Raw genomic sequence first — 21897 nt, 5'->3', positions numbered from 1 at the left:
TCAGGCCATATACTGAATCTCCTCCCCGATAAGTTAACTAAGCTTTTATTTTACAGAGAAAATGTTAATTGGTTTGAAAAGTTGTCCAACACTACTATAAAAAAAAAAAATCCAAAACATTTTTTCCAACCTATGTTTAGTCCCAGTGAGGTCTGTGGTGAACTCATGGGTCAAGGTGGCTGCTGCCCCCTCCTGGACAAATTCAGTACAATTGATGGAAGGAATGGAGATTATGAAGGAACAAAGAAAAATGTAATCCTCATTTTGTGCAGGACAACAATGAATACAAAAACATTTATAAAGATTTGAAGTTGTCCTTTTGGATCTGCTCAAGTCATCTAGTGGAATCTATTTATATTAGTATCACCTTAGACTGAAGTCAAGGCAGATTTGTCAGTCATGTTTTCGCGGTTTGATTTATTTTTATGTAAAGCACTTTGCATCATTGTATGAAAAGTGCTATACAAATAAAGTTTGATTGATTGATCAGATCCCCCACCCTGCTTCAAAATGACTGTGGCACACAAAAAAAGCAAAGGAAAAGCAAAAACAACTTGTTAGATTTTAAAGTGAGACGGATGTTACACCAAAGATGTTGTGACACCAAAGGGTCCGGCTTCTGTAAGTGGCACAAAGGTAAAAGGCCTCACTTACTTCTGTAAGTACTTTTCTCTGGCTGTTTTAATGTTTGTTTTCTTTCATGCTCCCTTTGTACATTTTGTGTTTTTTATTATTTCTTATTCTTGACTTTTTTTAAATTTCATTTTATGTATTGGGATTGGCTTCTTATATTTTATTTTATTTATGTTCATGTTATTTTTTTAGCCTTGTTTTTTCTTTCGCACCAATCTACCAAGACAAATTCCTTGTATATGTAAATGTACTTGGCAATAAAAAACGATTCTGATTCTAAATTTATTAGTAAATAATAAACCAGAATGACAACATCATGTGCTCTGTCGAAAAAAGAAATGCAATCCTCCATAGAGTTTTATTTTGTATTAGTTTTCAAGGGAAGAATAAGTTTGAGTATCACTTTTAGCTGCACTGCACTCCAGCAGTTATGATAGCAACAAGGTCATTTCACACCTGATTTTATTTCATAGCTAAACCTCTCTCATACACCACAACACTTAAAAAGTTAAACAGACTCTACAAGTTCACCAGCTGAAAATCTGATCAAAACCTGTTTGATCAAAACCGAGATATAGAAAGAAGAACTTTTTTGTTTTTGTTGCAGATTGCCTAAGACAGATCATATCTGTGTTTTGCTCATACTTCCTTAGTGATACTTCTTCTTCTTCAAAACAGCTTCTACGAAGCCAAATATACAAAACACTCTGCCAAAAAGTGTCATCCTTGTTAAGCTTTGTGTACATCTAGTCATAAGGATGAAGCTCCAACTTTTTGTTGTAAGTGTTCTGAAGTATCTGGTTCTCACTAATCAAGAAGGATCAAAAGAGGAAGAGGTAAATCATTTTAATTCTGAATCTTTATCATTTCAAAGTTGCAGCTGACTATAAAAGACCTATATGAATGTAGTGATAAAAAAGTAATCAATGTTATTTTATTTCTTTCTAACTGTAAATGGGATATCATGAAATAATTATTGATAATTATTTTGTCTCAAATGATGATATTAGGCAAACACACACTAACCCTAAAACTGTGTGTGAGTACTTGAAACTGAGAAATTTGATGACAGAAAGCTGCAGTCCAGGAGCTTAAGTCTAATGAAGGTTTCAAATTAACCCCATTTATTTACCTATTCCATTTATTTGTGTTATGGATACATATTGTTATTTCTAGTCAATTCAGAATTGGATTAATTGGCTAGTATGTAAAAGAGACACAAAGTGTCATTCAGATTTATTTATCTTAGCTCTTCCATCTCGCGACGTTCTAGTATAGTTTCTTAAAATTACTATATTGGTTTTATAATTATCTTGTGAAATGTCAAAATGCCTGTGTAAAGCACTTTGAGTTGCCTGGTGTCTGAGAGGTGCTATATAAATAAACTTAACTTACCTTATCTTACAGGTGAAGCTTTTCCAGTGCTCCAATAAATAGGACCTTTATTTAAACTAAACTCTGCTCTGGGAGATATATTGCTTTTAAAATAAAATTAGTTAACTCAGAGGGGCAGTGTACTTCCTTCAGCTTGTGTGTAACAGTGCAGTATTTAAGTGATTATAGGCACTGCAACAGGAGATGTAATGTTCTAAATAATATGTTTCACCCAGTGTAATTTTATGTTATGGTTTCTACATTTGCTTTTCAGTTTCAGTCTTAAAAGTTGTCGTCCTAAAAAAAGAGTTTAAGTCAGTAATTGTTTTTACATATTTGCTTTTTAACAAGTTGCATGAAATTGTAAATAGATCCTTTGACTTGTTGTCTTCTTACTGAAAGCTCTTGTGAGGATCTTTTGGTTTTTGTCTATGTCAGCGCCCTCTTTGGACAAACTGTACTGATCTCTTTGCTGATCTTGTTACATGTGTTAAGCCTCATTTTCTGATTAAAACTCATATCCAACCTTCTTTGAAAACATTTCTGCAGCATGCAGTTTACCTCCTCGTCTGAACACGACCCAATGGCATCAGTCACAGGCATTAATAATAAGTAGTTACTACCAATCTGCTTCCTTAAAGGCTTGTTTTCTTTCGTTGGTTGATCAGTGTTTTATCACTACACAGGCTCAAAGCGCCTCACAGGAGCGTTAAGACACAAGCTGTAGCCAGTCCATACATCTGAAACATTAAATAGAATCATGTTGTAATTGTTGTTGTATTGTTTTACAATCACATAGCCTAACTCTGTTACCTTTCCACTGAACTTTAACAAACTGAAAGGATTTTGTTTTTGTAGGTGGATGACGTCATCGATGACCTATCTTGGTTATTCAACGATACAACCACTGCGTATGAGGATGTGTCCTTTCCTCCCTGCAGTGACACTTTGCCTGGATTTAACAGTGTGGGAATAACCATCACCTACATTGTTGTCTTTGTCTTCAGCTTGGTCGGTAACAGTGTAGTTGTCTACGTCGTTTGCTATATGAAGACAAATCGAGCAAGCACGGACATCTACTTGATGAACCTGGCGATGGCAGATCTTCTCTTCACTCTGACCCTCCCCTTCTGGGCGGTCGATGCTCATTCCGGTTGGATCTTTGGCACAGTCTCATGCAAATTCCTATCAGGCTTTCAGGAGGCCTCCGTATACAGTGGTGTCCTCCTGCTGGCGTGCATCAGCGTGGACCGCCATTTTGCCATTGTGAGGGCTACACGTGTAATATCCTCCCATCACATGTTGGTGAAAGCGGTATGCTGCGTGGTGTGGCTGGTGGCTGGATTACTCTCCTTACCTGTGGTAATACATCGGGAGAGCTTGCCAGTTAAAGGACTTGGCCGGTTCATATGCTATGAAAACATAACAGGCGAAAGCAGCAACATGTGGCGTGTTGGCATTCGCGTTATGCGTCACACAGTGGGATTTTTCCTGCCACTTGTAGTGATGGCCGTCTGCTACAGCTGGACTATGGTGACATTGTGCCACACACAAAATCAACAAAAGCACAAGGCCATGCGTGTCATCCTGGCAGTGGTGGCAGCATTTGTCCTATGCTGGCTGCCATACAATGTCACAATACTGATTGACACACTCATTAAAGGTGGATCGCTGAAAGTGGAGACGTGTGAAACTCGCTATAGAGTTATGGCCGTTCTGAAAGTGACCCAAGTGTGGGCCTTCCTGCACTGTGCAGTTAATCCAGTACTGTACGCCTTCATTGGAGAGAAGTTTCGTAATGAGTTGCTGTCAGCCCTTTACAAACATGGTCTGATCAGCAGGAGGATCCTAATGTCCTTCAGAACGGGCTCAGTCAACAGCGGAGGGAGTAACAGATCTAGAAACACATCTGCCAGCTCCTGGTAGAGTAGCTTTTTACAGTCTCAGGAGATGGGCATTTACAGAACAGTATTACTTACCCAACAACCAATACAATGAGGTCAAGAACAATGAGAAAATCCAGCAGAGAAAATAGTAATAACGGTTAGCTTATTGAAATAGGAATTAAATCTGTATTCATAACTCCTTGATAGCTTTTGTACATTTTAAATTTTCTACCATTGGTATTTGCTTCAAAACATCTTCTAGATTTCTTATTTTGAAACCTGTCACAACTCAGATTTGACCTTGTTGGAAGTGTAATTTATGTTAGTCCAAAAACATGGCACTCCGATGTAAATCAGGTGAAAACTAAACCAGCTATTACTGGAGGAAAAAGCGATACATCACCAAAGTAGTTAAAAACAATACCTGCTGAGCTTTTGACTGAATTGGTTGTAAACCATAGTATGGTATTATTTCTTTGAGAACAGCTGTAGACTTAATGTAATTGATGATGAGCCTGTATAAAAAGAGCTAAGGTGTTTTATGTACACAGAAAATGGTTTCACTTGTTTTAATTCTTTGTTCTTTTCTTGAGAGCATCTTCTTATTTTGCAATGTGTTCATTTCAACACTGTGAACTTTGTTTTTGACAAGAGGAAGGGGTTTTTTTTATGTTCCCACATCACAAAGTAGAAACATAAACAACAATCTTATGCAAACATATGTCTTAATCAAAACAGGAAAAAGTGGTGAAATCTGCTCTTTTTGAAAAAACAAGGTACATCTCTTTGATGATTGTGTTTTTTTATATGAAAAGATGACGCATTTCACGAATATTTCAACAACTTTCAACATAAGCAGTTGTTGCACAACAGAGATGTATTATTTGTACATGTGAATATAAATTAAATGATATACTCATTTTAGTCACTTCTAGTTGTTCAGTATTAGTGACAAGACAAAAACAACCTGCCTTAGACTGTATGTAGCGGTCAAAGTATACTGTAGTATACTGTATGTAGCACAGCTAGTGCTAATTCCCACAGAGCTCAGATATGAATATTCAAGATATGGCAAGGTACTGATGCTGATATGTGATGGCATATACATACATACATATACATATATATATAGAGCATGTCAATGCTTTAAGGGTTACACTCTGCCGAAAATCTCTCATTCCACTTTTATTTTTTGTGTGCTTTCATTAAAATGCTGTTTATTAAACACAAAATAAACAAATAAAACACATTTATTAAGCTAACTTGCTTTAACAGCTCAAACTTTTAAGGCATGTATACTCTATAGATTCAGAGTCATTTTACCTGGCTTAAAATAAAACTTAATTATGTAAACTCTGTGTCTTTCAGTCCTTCCTCATTCCTGTGGTTTGTCTCTGACAAAAAGGGGATGTTGTATTACTGTAAATATGTTATCTGATGTTGCCTGCACATGGGAGAATAAAAACAAATATATACACATTTTTATTGAGATCTAGCATCGAATTTGAATTTCTGCTGCTCACAAAAAATTAATAGTTAATAAAAGAACAGCACAGTAAATTACAACGTAAAAACAGCAAAAAAAAAACAAAACGAAGACCTGTATATTATCATAATGTTTTCAGCTTTAAAGACTGAGACAGGATTTATGAAATATGTTTCAAAAATAAGTTATCTGAATTCTCCAGGTTTCCCCAGATTTTGTCCAGGAAATTATTGCTGCCTCCTTTCATTAAAAAACGATCATCTGAAACTTCTCTTGGAGGTTTATTACTTATTGGACTATTTATTATACACCAGGTGAAAAAAAGGTGTATATTTTGACTGTATGACAAAAAAAGCTCATTATTCCCTCAAAAAGGTACAAGCCTAATCAAATCTACATATCTGTAGATTACGCAGTGTCATAACCCTTTATTTAATTAATGCATCTATGTTTTAATTATAATAATGTTGAAAGTTATTTGACTTTATTATGGAATCAAAAAAATAAATGATAAAACCAGAAACGGCACTGAAAAAAACTATAAGCTGAAAGATTAAACAAAAAAAAAAAAAAACATATATATTTTTCTTATTTTAGTTTTGAGTTTTGGTCTTGGTGATTGATGTTTTTGCAGAAGTGGGCGTGGTCAAGCGTTTACGCAGGCGAATATCATGTAACCATAGCAACAGCATAGTCACAGCTCCCCTGTTGGCTCCGCAGAAGCTAACCAACTGTTAGCTACTCCGTGCGTTTATAGAGCTGCAGGTAATTTGGTAACTTCTGAGCTGGAGCGCTTTCTTCTGGACCTTTTAGGTAATATCGCTGTATAGTTCGTGATGATATTCCTAAGCCATTTATATGGTTATTCTTGATGGAAAACAACGTAGCATTCGCGTTCAGAGCTACTAGTCTATGAAATGAACACACTGTTGCTCGACTGTCACGCAGAGATACTTCCACTTTATTTCAAAGTAAAATTCAAGTCCATTAAAAAAACTGCCGTTGACGGGTGTTTGCAAACAATAAAACCCAATCAGTAATTAAACTACCACATTCACCTGGGTCACTTAAAATGTGTCATTCATTCCGTCTAGCCTACTGTTCACATCATCATCAAAAATAGTTAAGACTTTTATTATGAAAGGGAAAATCTGCCACCGGAAATTGTCATGCTCGAAACAGCCCTCCGCATGTTATCTTTGTTAGCCAGGTTTATGTTACTGGTGTTTGATGCTGTAGACTTAGACATAGAAAGTTGCCACATACTTAATCCCAGTGCGTTGCTTGTTACTGTTCATGTTTTGATATCGTTTAAGTCATGCATTTGCTTCGACATCTATAGGTGTACTTTGATAGGTTATTGCTCCTCTACAGGGTCTAAAGAAGCTCAAGAAGATGTCAAATGATCTTGCTGGTGTGTGGGAGGTTGCTCTTAGTGATGGAGTCCACAGGATAGAGTTTGAGCACGGCACGACCACCGGAAAGAGGATCATCATCGTGGATGGAAAGGTAGGTATTTTCATCAAGATGAGACAATAAGGGTGTTTTGCAATCATCATTATTCACTTAAGTTTGTCATTTGCAGCTGATACATTTATATATATTTTTTGACATCACTCACAGGAGGTGCTGAGACGAGACTGGATGTTCAAACTTGTGGGGAAGGAGACTTTCAATGTGGGCAAATCGGACACCAAAGCAACCATTAACATCGATGCAGTCAGCGGGTTTGCCTATGAGTACACTCTTGAGATCAACGGGAAGAGCTTGAAGAAGTACATGGAGAACAGGTCAAAAGTCACCAGCACCTGGGTGCTCAACCTGGACGGTGTTGACAGCAGGGTGGTCCTAGGTGAGCCTCTTTAGTGTTTGTATATTAATCACCTTCATCCTGGGCGTGATTGTGTCTTGTTGGTTTCTGTTAACACAGGAACAAAATGTTACGTTCAAAACATTTGCCAGTATGAATGCTATGCGGGGCCTTGTTTCAGATTTAAGGTTGATGACATTGTTGGTGTTGGACTGTTATTTCAAATACATTGATTACTGACTCTGCAGAACTAAGCACTAATATTAAACCGGAGCCGAGGCTAAGCTCTTTAAAAGCTTTGAGTGCTCAACCATCTTCAGCCACCTCTATTATCTAGACAAGTTAATCCTTCTTTTAATTACACTGCTTACTTTAGATCAGGCGGCACACCACCTGCAGCCATGTGCAACATGCACAATGATGTTAAATAGTTAATTATAATTATCATTAGTGATATTGTCAATATTTTCTTTTACCTATAGTCAGTAGCAAAGTTTGTTGCAGCTTGTAAACACAGCATTCGAATTGGGCTCCTTTCCCTCTGGGCTCATCACCACCAGAAGCACTGTCAGTGCCCACCCAGCCCTGCAACCACCTGCTGCATCACATTTCTATACAGAACCTGAAATGTCAGGTTATTTGTATTGGTTAATAGCAGGACTTAGCATATGCATATTGCCTCTATCTAGGCTGTTAGCTTCCTGAAAATATATATATTTTTTGTAACAGAAAAGCAGATAATTTTGCAAACAAGCACAAGCTAACCACCATGTTTAGCACCTGCAGGGTGCAGGATACTTTCTTCCAACTATAACCATAATTAAGCTCTGTGTTGGTCTGACTGGAGGTGCAGCTGCTTGTGTACAGGGAGAAGAGTAGAGAAAAAAAGACGAGGCTTTGAGGCGAGCCAGTGCTAATGGTCCCGCTGTCAAAAACAATGCCCTGGCTTCCCCTGCTGCCTCCTGCCAGACGGCGAAGCCTGGGAAGCATCTGCAGGTAGAGTCAGGCGTGTTCCTCTGGGGGAGTCTGTCCTGGTGAGTTTGTTCAGAGAGAGCTGAAATCAACAGTCCAGATCTATGCTAGAGGAATTGGAGGGCCATGTTGAAAGCATACTTTAAAAACCTGTTGATTCTGTAGGGGAACTGCATGGGATCCAAGAGGGCGCCTGTAATGTTTATCAGGTGTGAAAGCACAAGACGCTCAAAGGACTTCATCTCCCATTGGTGCTCACAGATTACCAGTTGAAGGAGGGATAATTGTGGCCACATTACTCCTTGCGTGCAATGTGCAACACACAGATGTGGAATGGTGGGGTGAAGTCATTATGCCCCTGACTACAATCAAATTCAGAAGCAAAGGCCAGTGGAGGTCCGATTATGCTGTTATGTGTCGGAGCTGACGAGGTGTAGGAGTGTAGCTCCTGCTGTGCCTCTCTCTTCAACACTGCAATGCAAAGAGAAATCACACAGTGGAACATCAGCATGACACTGTAAGGAATGCAATTTGAAGTACAGCAGATCTTTTTTTTGAATAATTACATACTTTATTAACCCGAGACATGCTTCTAACACACACAGGCCTGAAGCACAGAAATGTCCAAGCAGGACCTGGAGACATGCATTAATGCAGAGATGTCAGAGTGCGGCTGCAGCTCACAGGAGGCGCCCCCTGAGCTGATGGGGGTTCGGTGCCTTGCTCAAGGGCACCTTGGCAAGATGTGGTCTGATGGTCTTGTCGAGAAGTGGTCTGCTAGCTGCTAGCTGCTTGTGGTTACTGCACCTCAGCAACCCCGCAGAGGACGAGTACAATGATCGGGAAAAAAAACACTGCAGAGTTTGACAGGCTGTTCAAAAACAAGCCTTTGTACGCAGAAATTGTGACTGCTTTACGCCACGGCAACCAAGTCCCGCTTAAACATGAGGCAGCGTATGAAGGCTAAGCCGAGAAAACGTGGCTACAAAGTTTTAGCTTGCTGACGCCTCAACAGCCCACACTAGTTTTTGTTTTTTTGTCTACAATGGCAGGAAATTGCGTGTCACAGGCCAAGATTTGAGCTCCAGCTTATTAATGGACCTTGTGTCTTTCCCTCTCCTCCTCGGGGCTACACGCTCTCTTTTCCAGTCCTGCTCTGTTTGAGGAATTGGCAAAGCACAATACAGGTGCATGTGGGACAGTGTGTAAAATTCAGACTGGATTTCCAAAAACATCTCAGTACTGACAACAGCCTTGTTGTGCTATGGGGAGGATGGCTCTCAGTCCAGGAGGTACTGTAAGAGATGCAAGGAGGTAAAAAAAACCTCCAGTGTTCTGTGAGGGATGCAAAGGTCGTCTCTGCCTCACACCAAAAAGGAACATGAAGTAACCTGCTTTACGTTCTGACCCCAGCCGTATCTTTTGAAACTCCTTTGGGTTCTTGTTTTATGAGCCTTGGGATTATCTGTACACTTTTTTTTTTTACTTTTATACTTATAATGTCATTTTTTATTTCATATTTTTGTTTTATAGTTTATATTAAATTTGGTTCAGATTTTGCAACATTTCAAATAAATCTGGTCCATTTGAAGTCAAACGTCAGTGCATGCTTTAAGTTTTATTTCAAGTCAAACATGTACAGAGGTCTGATTTTCACCAAAAGCGCCGCAGTAGAATAGCACACATACATAACTTTAATGTTTCATGCGTCTCCTGAGACATTTTAAATGCGTCTGTTTTACTGTTACTGCATCAGTCTTGGCACCAGTGAGGTTGGTTTTTTTGTTTTTTTTTCCCACTAGGCCTCTCGATGCTAATACATCCTTTCAAAGGGGAAATTCACTCCTGGATTGCAAAGTGATTTTTATTTGACAGAAAGAAAATCCTTGATACCTTGTGTGTTGCGTCTTGATTACTGATTCTTGTACCAGATACAAGATGCAATATTTACTGTTTCTACCTTTCTTTGATTTTGATAATGTTGTTCCTGGAGGGTTGCAGATGGCTTAGCGGTCAGGTCTTATCTCATGTTTGGATGTTTTACTTCTGCGTGGGTGGCCCAGTTTCAGGTCTGTGGGCTCGCTGCATGTGGATCCCCACCCACGTCTTGTTTTCCTTCTGTATCGACTGTCCTGTCCAACAGGAGCCAAAATACAAGATTGTTTGTGTAGACGTTGTAGATGCAGAGATTTACTACTGAGATTTCCTGAAATAAAGAGGATTTAATGTTGCCTGGTAATTTAAAGTTAACTATCATTCTTCTTGTTTCATTGAAAGGTTAGCTCGAACACATTTGGATGAAGCAATTCTTCTGACTGTGCCTTTAATCATAAGTTACCTCCAGCACTCTGTGACTGTATTTGGATCAAAAGCATCATTACTAGGTGGTTATTACAGGTTATATAGACTTCAGTAATTAGCAGGTAAACATAACATACTTAATTAAAAATGATAAACATATATAAAAAATGAATGACAATATTTTACTCAACCCGGAAAATAAAGAACTAACACATACTAGGTTGATATTGTCATGAAATATTTTATTGTTGCAAATGTTGTTTGTTAAGCGTAGCTCATTAGCTGAAGGAGCTCCAAACATTTTTTATTGACTAACTTTTTCAGCATTGTCTTAAATAAAGACTTAAACTGTTGTGAATGAAAGAATAATAATAATAATAATTAAAATGACATTCCTCCGTCACTTTAGCCAAGCACCTGTTAACTTGTTTCAAATAGAACTAATAATCCTGTATTTATGATCTATTATCTTCAAATGGAGTAAGATTCATTTCAAAAGAAGGTGTTTGTCGGTCAGAGATGTTCGACAGTGAGCCACACCACACCAGTGAGGACTTCTGCTCTCACGCTTGAGCTGGGAAAGAAGACGATTAGATGAACGAACGAATACACAAACTGGGACTGTTCAAAACCTGTGAAGTGGAAGCCCTACTGAATGAATGAAAAATTCATCGATTCAACGTCTTTTTGATTTCTTTCAGAGAAAGACACGATGGATGTTTGGTGTAATGGACAGAATATTGAGACTGCAGTAAGTGTGACAAGAAGAACAATTCCTAAATGTTTCATTGTGTGATTGAGATGTGAGAATTCATTCTGATGTCCAAGTCGTTGCTCCTTAAGTCAGAAACTCCCAACACCTTTGACATTAACGTCTGTGGGATAACTGCCTCATGCAACTTATTTTTACATCAGATCTACAGCTGGAGGTGTCCATCTGATTGATGTCTTTGTCCACTCTTCTGTGTCTACAGGGGGAATTTGTGGAAGACGGCACGGAGACACATTTCACACTGGGAGACCACAACTGCTGCGTAAAGGCAGTGAGCAGTGGGAAGAGACGAGACGGGATCATTCACACGTTGCTTGTGGACGGCACAGAGATAGCTGAATGCACAGAGTAACTAATGTTTGTGTGTGTGTGTGTGTGTGTGTGTGTGTGTGTGTGTGTGTGTGTGTGTGTGTGTGTGTGTGTGTGTGTGTGTGTGTGTGTGTGTGTGTGTGTGTGTGTGTGTGTGTGTGTGTGTGTGTGTGTGTGTGTGTGTGTGTGTGTGTGTGTGTGTGTGTGTGTGTGTGTGTGTGTGTGTGTGTGTGTGTTTGCATTTGAATGAAGGTTTAAACGTCTGTGTCTAGGTATCAGAGCGACAGAGAGACGTGTTTGTAGAGCAGGAGATAGTTATTCAAACTAGAGTCAGTGATGAACTCAAAGATTCACTCCAGTGACTGAATGGCTTCGCTGTGCACCTATCAGCCAGAACATTAAGAACACTGTCAATTGAAGTGAATACCTTTTGTTCTCACCTTGTTATAATGACACCCGTCAGCAGGTGGGATAAGTTTGTCACTGAGTGAACATTTAGTCCATGAAGATGATGCGTGGACACAGGGAACATGGGTCAGGGTAACGATGTGAGCAGCTCTGAAGACGGACATGTTGAGTTGACCGGATGACAGAAGATCTCAAAGCTGCAGCTCTAGTGTGGCGTTCAAGGTCTGCAGCTAATGACACCACAACACGGTCCTGGGCAGCCTTATAAAAAAACTATATATAGAGGCATTTGTTAAAACACTTTCCATCCTCAACATCTGTGGGCGTTATGACAACCACAGATGCATATGCCTGAAAGTAGCCAGTTAATTCTTTAAGCCATAACACAGCTCAAGGTGGTCCAATCCAACAAGCTACTTTAGCTCAAAATGCTAAAAGGGCTCAACCTGATTTTGATTGACAAGAACACACAACGTCCAGACAGGTCAGTACTGTTTTGGCTTCAAAAGGAGGACCTCCACAATATGAGGTGGGTGCTCATAATGTTATGGCTGATCAGTGTATATTTCTACTTGTATTCATTTCAGTAATATTCTCAACATTGGAGGCCTGATGTGCCATATTTATCCAACTCAGCCTGGCTCTGTTGTTCCTCCTGTACCATGTATCACAACTGTTGATTTGGCCCGCAGCTGGTCCTGTAGACCCCAGACTCAACCTGATCTCCCTCTAATCATTCGAGTACCTCAGAGTAGGAGGGTGACAGAGCATCATCAACTGTAGTGTCATTCCAGTGTGCAATGCTGAGGAATTACTCATTTGTTCTGTTGAAATGTTAAATGTTTGTTCGGTCAGTTGATATTTCAGTATGTTGTTAGCTTTTAGCAGACTGCTGTAAATGTCTTTGTCTACGATCTTAAAAGCTGTAATAATCCCATAAACAATCAAGCAGCTGTATTTGTGTCCTCTATTGTGGAAAAGCCAGATCACTCTGAACTTGAAAGTGTGACATTTTTATAAAGTCACAGTTGCATATTAAAGTTATTTACAACTTGACGAGCTCTCAGTTTGTCTTTGTCCCATCTATGTCATTTGATTGAAAAACATTAATGCTTAATCATTATCAATGCTATGATCTTAAGCATTCTAATGGTCTCAACAGCTGTCATTAATGGTGAATGAACCCCAGCTTGTATCGGCTGTTCTAGTTTTTTTGACCATTCAAAGCATGCTTACACAACAGGCCACACCGACCCATTCACACAGTCATATGCCACCGATGACACAGTGGGGGTTACTTTTCTTGCACGTGCACATATCAGACGTGTTGCTGCAGGAGCTGGGGATCGAACCCAGACCGTTTGGTTGAGTATGAATAAGATTAGTTACTTCTGATGGTCACTTTACCTCTATCATCAGGGTGTGAATGTGTTGGTGTGACCTGCAGTGTAAAATCAGTTTGAGTAGTCAGAAGACTAGAAAAGCTCTGTATGAGATCAGTTCCATTTACCATTACAATCTTAATTGTATTTAATTCATATTTAACATCCATGTAGCTCCTCAGCTTTGGTTTGTCACTTACAAAAAGGTGGCAAAGGAAATTGTCCTGATATTCTAAACTTAAGAATGAGACGTGTTCCACCTCTTAAATTGTTTATTTTTTACAAGCACGTTTACATTTTAACAATTTAGTAACAACTATGTGATTGTTGTAGCGCTGTGATTAATCACCATACCTGCTGCTGACTAAAAGCCTGTCACCTGTTGTAACGGGCACAACAGTAAATCTACTTAAAACTCCTTTAATGCTACATCTTTAACAGTGTTTTATGTATAATAACATGCTGTCTGCAAACAACAACTTACACCACTGCCAAAAAAGCATTGTGTTATAACGCTGCAATCAAGCTTTAATGTTTACAGTTGTATTTCAAATAACATGACAGAAAGAAAGTTATAGTAAAATAATCCCCCTAAATACTCGCATTGCTCTCAAACTAGATATGTAATGTCAACCAGACTTCTTCTTGGTGACATTGTTTCTGATCATCATCCTAAGCCTTGAAGAGAGCAATGTAAATCCCATGGATTTGTATTCATTCATGTTCACAGTGGGAACTGCACCCTACAGGTGATGATGTACGTTGGCAGAGCCTGATATCTACTGAATATGACAGAGACATCAGATGTGCCGCTCACACTGTCGTACAGGTTTTGGGGATTTTGTCCCACAGCAGGTGGCAGAATGAGACCTGGTTTACCAGAGGTGGACCTTCCCTCCAGCACCTCAGCCTCCACAAAGTAGACATACTCTGCGTTTGTCTTCTCCCACACTTCCATGGCCTTTGACACCTTTCTTGCAAAGTAGATGCCCTCTCCGTATGCTGGGTCTGTGTACAGAGCAAGAGAAGCAGGAGAAGGGTTTGCACTAAAAAATCTAAAAAATGATGGTCATGTAAATTCTTGTTTGTAGAACATATCATACCTTTGGGTGGAGCAATCCAGGTGTGGAATCCGATTTGACTGACCAGCTCAAGGAACTGTACGGGAATGCATTGAAACATTGTTCGAGAACTGGAGCAGTTCAGCTGTTTTTTCTTGAGTTCAAAGATCATCTCCAGTGCTGGGTTCTCCACTTTCTCCACCTGGACATAAAACGTCAAAAAAGTCTTTAGGGTTTACAGTCGATGAGGACAAAACAACTTTCTAGTTGTACTACATATAACATTTAAAGCCATGCAATTAGGTGAAGACATCATTGTGACATCAACTCGATGATGATAAAGACTTAAGCTTTTTTCACAAACTGTACATCCAGTGTACTTAAACAGCCACTGTACCTTTACAACCAACAGATTCTGTCTTTCGATGTCAGAACATCTGTGTTTGAACTCCTTGCTTGTGTGCTCTGCCAATGTGTTTTTTCCAAAAGACATTGTATTGGTCAATAGCTGTATTTCCCGCTTTTCATCTTTTACAAACTCCTCCTGTATTTTGCAGAGGATGGCCTCAACCTTCAAACTTGCGACTGCAACATCTTCACTCAAGTTCGCTTTCACAACGATGCTAGCACGACCATTCTCAAATTGCTCTTCGAAGGAGACACCCTGTTTCACCAGGGGAGACAGCTGCTGATCTTCTCGCTCCCCAAACTCAAGGATGAAGTTGTTGCGAATGACGACAGTGCTATGGGTTTGACAGAGAAGGTTCTGGAGCCATCGTTCAGCCTCGCGTGTTCTGTCTTCTGAGCCCAGCAGGCTTATCTGCGGAGGTAAAGCCTTGATGCCTTGGAATTGATCTCGGTCGCCGAAACCTTAGAAGAGAGACATGATTAAGTGTCAGGGCTTCAATCTAGGATCACTCTACACCATCTTTAGTCATACATACATTCAAATTGCTCTCATTATACGCATTAGGCTGTAGTTCCAGGGACCGCAGATGAAAATGATCTTGTTTTAAGGGACACATGCAATGAGCTAATGTTTTAGAACTCAAAAAAGTCTCGAGACTCGTCTCAGACTGGGCGTACTCCGGATCTGAAATCAAGACCAGTCGAGATCAACACTCACAGGCTATTTTTGATCAGATGTGTGAAAAGACTCTGCCATGCTGCAGCCTGTGGGCTGATTAGGCTGATTGAGGCCACCTGAGCCTAGTTGAAGAGGGAAGCCTTGGTATAAAGGCAGACTCAAGCCAGGGTCCAGGAGAGAAGATTGTAGTGAGCAACAGCTTGAGATGAGGTTGTTTTTCTTTCAGTTTTTTTAGGTTACCGAGGAATTTTGTTCGGCTATTTTGTTATATTTTTGGTCAATAAATCAACAACTTTATTTTGCATCAATTTCTGCCTCCTGACCTCTTTATGCTCCCTGCCAGTGCTTAAGAGCTGCACGAAAATCCCTATTTTAAGGTAACTTACAGTTGGTAATGTTAGAAGATGTCTGTCTGTCTGTGAGTGATCTTGGTCTTGACTCAATCCTGATCCCTTAATGTCCCAGTCTTGCCTCGGATCACTCAGTGTGGTCTTGACTACAATGATCACTACTTCATATGTAAAATACAAAGTAGATGTACAGTTTCCGCCTGATGCCGCCCCTTGTCTGATTTGTGTGTGTATATACTGTATAATACACAGAAAAATCCTCCCTACATCTTATCCAGTCTCCTCCTATCTCCTTTTTTCTTTGCTGATAAAGCAATGAGTTAGCTCTTTAACCTGCTCTTTTGCAAAGCGTCTTGAGATAACATTTGTAAAGATTTGGCGCTGTCCAAATAATGACTGATTAATTGAAAGTGCATTTCCCCTTTATGGAGAAAAATAGAGAACTGTAAACATGCTAGTATGGAGATTTCTACTATTAATGATTAACTCTACTAAGTGAGCCAAATCAAAGCCAATGATTCAATTGCAGTCCTTTCTGGAGCAAAAGTGACGCCTGTTTGTTCTATACAATCCCTTCACATCATTTTTTAAAGATTTTTTAGAAAAATCTAAGACGATCATCCAAGAAATGTACGACTATGAATTCACCAACAGAAGCACACTTTGAGCTTCTGGCAGCACAAAGAAGAAAAGATATCTGAAATCTTGTGTTACCAGGTTCAAAGCCGGGAGGAGATGCTCGTTTCTGGAGCACTCTCATCTGTTCTTCAAAGGCCTGAAAGAGAGAATGTGAGTCCTTTATGTACACTTATTTCTTTTGTAAGAGACCATTTACAAATCAGAATCTTCTTGAGATATCAAGTTTAGAGAGAGCGCTGGAAATTGAACCTGTACGACCAGCCCTTTCCACCATACTCACAGGTATTACATTTGATTTAAATGAATAAAAAAAAACACATTTCTTACACTCAAAAGGTAATTGTTGTGACTAGCACTTCCCTAACAAAAGAGTATAATCTTTAGTTTCTCATAGGTACTCATGTGAACATTCGGCCTCTATGTGTCAACGTTTTATAAATACTGCCAAGAAAGCTTTCACAGAACCGTCACCCTGGTGTAGCGTGAGTCAAAGCATGGATTATAATATCCTACTCCTCCTTTATAAAGCACCGAACAGTCCAGGCCCAAAATATATTTGAGAGCTGATATTTGTTAAGAGGCTGCACAGATCCTCTGGGACAGGTTTACCTCGAAATCCGAGCATTGCAGGGTGTTGGAGCCATGAAGTATATTTGTAAGGCTGTTATGTGTTGGTGTTTTGGGTTATTGGTATTATATTTATTGTGGGATCATACTAAATAGGAGGGTTGCGGGGTCACATGGGGTTGGGTGGCGGTGTGGAAGTTATTTAACTCACCTGTTCACCTTTTGTTCTTGTGGTAAAAGAGAGGGTGAGCTGGGTCGCTGTATTTTTTGTTGACCGCTATCTTTAACGCTACTGTTTGTATCACTGTGATTATGAGGTAAGACACTTTGTCATAAGTTGATTTACCTTTTTTTGTTAATAAAAGGTCAAACTTAGTTTACGCATCACAGTAGGCTATTATTTGGACAGCGCGCTTGGGAAGATATTAGGCCTCTCCTTAGCCTCTCAGCGACGTATCCTTTGTGGATAGTCGCTTCACAGGGTGAGGCAGCTTTGAGGATTAGGGCTCTAACCTGAGGGCTCTCTACATCTCTCGGCTCTTTTAAAACAGGACTTTAAACATGTTTATTGTTTCATCCTCTTGATAACAGTTAGGATTAAACAAGATAAGACACTGATGAAAATCTAACTACTGGTATATTCACACCTTATTTTGATCACACTGCACAAATAAGAAGTCCTAACCACCTGATGTTGGCGGACTTCTTTTGTTTTTTTATCACCAAAAGTTTCAGGTAAACATCTGTCCACTGTCTACACTGAATAACAATATTAGCAACTATTCAGTTCATATTTGTTCTAGCATCTGAGGCATGTTTGGTACTGGTTATAACGATACATCTCTAGTATTTTAGCATTACCTGAAATGTGTCATAGTCAAAAGGAAATATGACAACATAGACTTCCAGTGGTGCTTGGGTCGCCGTGGCAAACTGAGTCACTGCATTCACCATGATCTCTGCAACCTCTCTTTTGTCGAACCCCAGATGTCCGGTGCCGATGGCAGGAAAGGCAATCGACTTGTGTTTATGTTTGACTGCCAGCTGCAAGCATTCACCTACTGACTTAAAAAGAATCTGTGACAGATGACAAAACAGGCAGTCAAAATGTCATATATTTAGAGTTCTTCATATATTTTATAAATCCGTATGATATAATGTTCCACAACTTGAAAATCACACAACTTTTAAACTCGTACCCTACCTCATGCGGCGCTGCTTGGGACCATCCACCACCAAACTTCTCAACGCAAAAAGTATGGAAAACTTTTTCACAGTGAAGCTTGTAGCCTTTGGTAATGATGACGCCGTCTCCTTTAGGAGCACGATTTATTTCTTTTTGCATTTCATAACCAGCTCTGTTCAGTAGAGCTGAGGAGATTTGACCACTGGTCAGGTCTCTGTCTTTTCCTGCAGTGTTTACGATGACATCCGTCTGAGAAAAACAAACAAACAAATATAATAACAAATAAACAGTGGGATCATCAGACACTCCCTGTAGACTGTAGCTGCTGTACCTCATATGTGAACTAAGGATGATGCTTTAAGTCAAAAGGTATTGTGAGTAATTCTAACACCATCAGTTATTAGTTTATGACTAATGTACTTGTGAGCTCAGAGAAAAGAGTCACGAGTCAGTATCAGAGGCAGACAGCTTGGGACAGATATTCATTTCTACATATGTAGGAGGAGAATTTTTATAACTAAGAAGCATTCCTGTAAAGATGAGTTGGGGTCTTGAAGGAGGAGAAACACGTCAACTGCGTAAATAAATATTTTGTCTTCTGTAGACGAGCTTTCGTCACCTCTCCTCTGATATTACTGTTTTGTCGTTCAGCGGCTTCGAGCGGTTCCGTGAATAGGACATCGCTGCATGGTGCCGGTGTGAAGGGTGACGTTTTCTGAAATCAACCCACGAGTCGTGACAGTGGCCACTGGCGAGGGGAACAGCGCTCTTATCCAAATTATAAATCACTCTCTGAAAACAAAGCGTTGTAAAGTTGCAGATCAGAAAGTCCAGTGTAACCTTTCGAATGTTTTTTGTGAAAGAAAAAGGGAAGTGCTGGAGTTCTGATCACTGAAAGCTGCATGAGGTTGTCCCTTAGTGAGAAGTGGTTATACATATATCTCTGCAGGTCTTACCCTAAACATGCCTGGCTCGTGTTCTAACACGTCACATACTTTGAATATTGGCATGGAAAGTTTTAAAATAGGCACTTCCCATATTCAAACATCTATGATTCCTGAATCATAGATGATAAAGAGAACGTGCATGAATTTCACTAAGTTACATAATCTGTCATAAACTCCTCACAGTGTGTCATACTTGTGGACATATAAACGTTACAGGTTCTTACGTGCTCTTCCTCAAGTTTTCCCTTCTTCAGCGTCAGATGGACTTTTCCAATCTGGACAGATCTGGTGGCGCTTGTGACGTCTTCTCTGCCTTTACTTCCTGCAGCCTGACTGTAACTCATGGGCATGTGGGCAGCAAATATCTGACGGCAGGCCCTGGTCATCTCCTGGACTGAAGGCTCATCGTTGTTCACCAGAAAGATATTTTGAGGACGATGTTTGGGAGAGTGCGAGTATTCATAGTATTCTTTCACAGCTGACACGATGGCGTCCGCACACTGTGGCAGAGGGTAGTTGAAAATTCCCGAGCTGATGGCGGGGATAGCAACAGACTGCAGATGTTTCTCCTTCACTATGTCAAGAATGTTTCTGATGGCCTTTTTCAAATACGGTTCAGCCTTAAAAACATCTTGAGTGGAGTGTAGCTCAGGGCCCACAGCATGAATTATGTACATGCATGGTAAACGCCCAGCACTGGTGATAATTGCATCTCCTGTCTGCAATTCCCCTTTCATCTTGATGTGCTTATCACTCTCTCTCTGGATATCTGGACCCCCAGTTCTGGACAGAGCTAATGCAAGGCCACCCACATGCTGAAGCCTGGTGTTTGCAGCATTCACAACAGCTTCTGCTTTATAAGAGGTGAGATCAGCCTTCCACACTGACACCTGAACACCTGAATGCAGCATTACAGCAAACCTTGGCTGGACTTCATTGGGTGGCGTTTTCTGCCATGCACTGCTGAAATCATCATCGAAGTCCACCCCATCGATGATGGCCGTACATCCAAAATTGCTTTGAAGGACTTCACACAAAGCCCTGTGATTTTGTCTCACAATGTTGACTGAACGCCCATTAAGGGGAACGTCTAATTTACTGGTCATGGCTCCTAAACAAAGAGGCGATAGAAACATAAAGTTACATTATTGCAATTAAGAGGAACCCAGCAAGGTAAGCAAGAACCAGGTCAGTCAGTCAGTCAGTCATGTAACCTGGTACAGTTTTTTATAGACAGTTAATTAACAATCAGTGTCAGTGTGTGTGTGTGTATGTATATATGTATGTATATACAGTGGGGCAAAAAAGTATTTAGTCAGCCAGCGATTGTGCATGTATAAACCAAAATCTGAATCAGCTTAAGAAATTTCAATCCACGCATCTGTAACTGTCAGAATAGTTCAATCATCTTGTATGGATGAATAAAACGGATAAACAAAATCTAAAAAGGAGAGAGGCACAATTAAAGCGATAAGAATATGTGGTGCAAGATAGCCTAGCGGTTATGTCACACCTCATGTACAGAGGCTATAGTCCTCGTAGCAGTATCCATTGGTTTGAATCCAACCTCGGCTCTTTACTGTAGGTCACCCCTCTCTCTTCAGCTGTCTTACCCAATAAAGGTAAAAATGCCCCGAAAATACGTTTTAATAATAAGCAATAGAAATGATTAAAATGTACAATTAGTCTTCCAGAAAATACAAATAAATCTATCCATTGAAAACTATTGGAGGCAATTTGGATTAAAGCTGCTGTTTAACTGTTCCCTGAGATTTGAGAAGGTTCTTGAATCTTAAATAGTCTGTACTGGAAATAACAAGTTAACGCCTTTAGTCTGCAGGGAGCTCTGTAATAGGCAATTTAAAAGCCTTTAAATTTCCAACAGAATTGCAGTTTTGCTTTATCTCCAGCAGAGGGAGACAGAGACGATACAATTTATTTGCTCCAAGTTCTTATTTATCTCAGAAAAACTTTAATTACAACGTTACTACGCAATGTCTTCCTTGTTGGTATTTGCAAGTACACACCGAAACATTTTTCAAGCAAGCTTATTATAGAAGTTGTTTTCTAAGGTGTTCTTACAATTGTTGCAAATGACTGGGCTATTATTTTGCTTACTATGACTTTTTTGATAGTCACAAAAATTATAAAAGGAATTTATGGTTGAAAGTGTATTTTAAAGCGTTTTTTTTTTAAATTACGCACCTTAAGTGTCAGGCACGCTGGTGAAATTTTATCTATAGCACAAAAGTAGGCTATAGTTTGTTTTAACCCTTCAAACTAGTTCTCGTATGGACACTTTATCCTACAGCCTACACCTCCATTTTTACACATCTGCGCAACTACGGCTACTCGCGCGAGATAATAGTAGGCCTAATGCTTCACGAGACACGACAACAAATTGTTTGCAAAAGTTCATAGAAACTAAACATTTAAACGTCAAGTCCAGTGTGAATGCAGACGCTCCAAAGCCATTTATCAAAGCTTGCACTCGGTGTAAATGAGAACATAAATTGGTGTTACTCACCTGTCCCTCTGTGGAAAAGAACCGCGGAGGAGAAAAAGAAAGTAGAAAGCAGTCGGACAGGGTGCGGACTGTGGACGTCCCCTCGGGAGTACAGCCAACTTCGTTACTTTTATATGTCTATAAATGTGCGTGTGTCCTTCCCCCTCTTTGCTGTCCTATGTGCGCTCAACACTGTTAACAAGAAACTCCTCATTTCCTGG

The 21897-nt window shown here is 39.8% G+C and overlaps 3 protein-coding genes across 4 annotated transcripts; 2 read left to right on the top strand and 1 right to left on the bottom strand.

The window, feature by feature from the left end:
- Nucleotides 1-1391: 1391 nt before the first annotated feature.
- cxcr2 (chemokine (C-X-C motif) receptor 2) lies at nt 1392-4969 on the top strand (the record flags this gene model as incomplete). The annotated part of the gene is made up of 2 exons (XM_079357988.1): nt 1392-1469; nt 2866-4969. The coding sequence occupies 2 exons, from the start codon at nt 1392-1394 to the stop codon at nt 3931-3933; spliced, it is 1146 nt and encodes a 381-aa protein (XP_079214114.1). The 3' UTR covers nt 3934-4969.
- Nucleotides 4970-6055: 1086 nt separating this feature from the next.
- faima (Fas apoptotic inhibitory molecule a) lies at nt 6056-11620 on the top strand. Of its 2 annotated transcripts, none has more exons than XM_079357546.1 (5): nt 6056-6144; nt 6754-6888; nt 7003-7231; nt 11164-11213; nt 11437-11620. In XM_079357546.1, exons 2-5 carry the CDS (start codon nt 6775-6777, stop codon nt 11584-11586), a joined length of 543 nt encoding a protein of 180 aa, XP_079213672.1. In that variant the 5' UTR covers nt 6056-6144; nt 6754-6774; the 3' UTR covers nt 11587-11620. The 2 variants fall into 2 exon arrangements, with proteins under 2 accessions (XP_079213672.1, XP_079213671.1); XM_079357545.1 differs by having other exon boundaries at nt 6057-6192; nt 11437-11619.
- Nucleotides 11621-13587: 1967 nt separating this feature from the next.
- Nucleotides 13588-21855, bottom strand: parp9 (poly(ADP-ribose) polymerase family member 9). The gene is made up of 8 exons (XM_079357304.1): nt 21698-21855; nt 19395-20281; nt 18242-18472; nt 17899-18114; nt 16546-16606; nt 14792-15264; nt 14437-14596; nt 13588-14341 (listed from the first exon to the last, which is right to left on the bottom strand). The coding sequence occupies exons 2-8, from the start codon at nt 20274-20276 to the stop codon at nt 14058-14060; spliced, it is 2307 nt and encodes a 768-aa protein (XP_079213430.1). The 5' UTR covers nt 20277-20281; nt 21698-21855; the 3' UTR covers nt 13588-14057.
- Nucleotides 21856-21897: the final 42 nt, after the last annotated feature.

Source organism: Symphodus melops (genome assembly GCF_947650265.1).
Source record: "Symphodus melops genome assembly, chromosome: 12".
Taxonomy (NCBI): domain Eukaryota; kingdom Metazoa; phylum Chordata; class Actinopteri; order Labriformes; family Labridae; genus Symphodus; species Symphodus melops.
The sequence above is the reverse complement of the archived record's forward strand: the minus strand, read 5'-3'. Positions and strand labels throughout refer to the sequence as shown.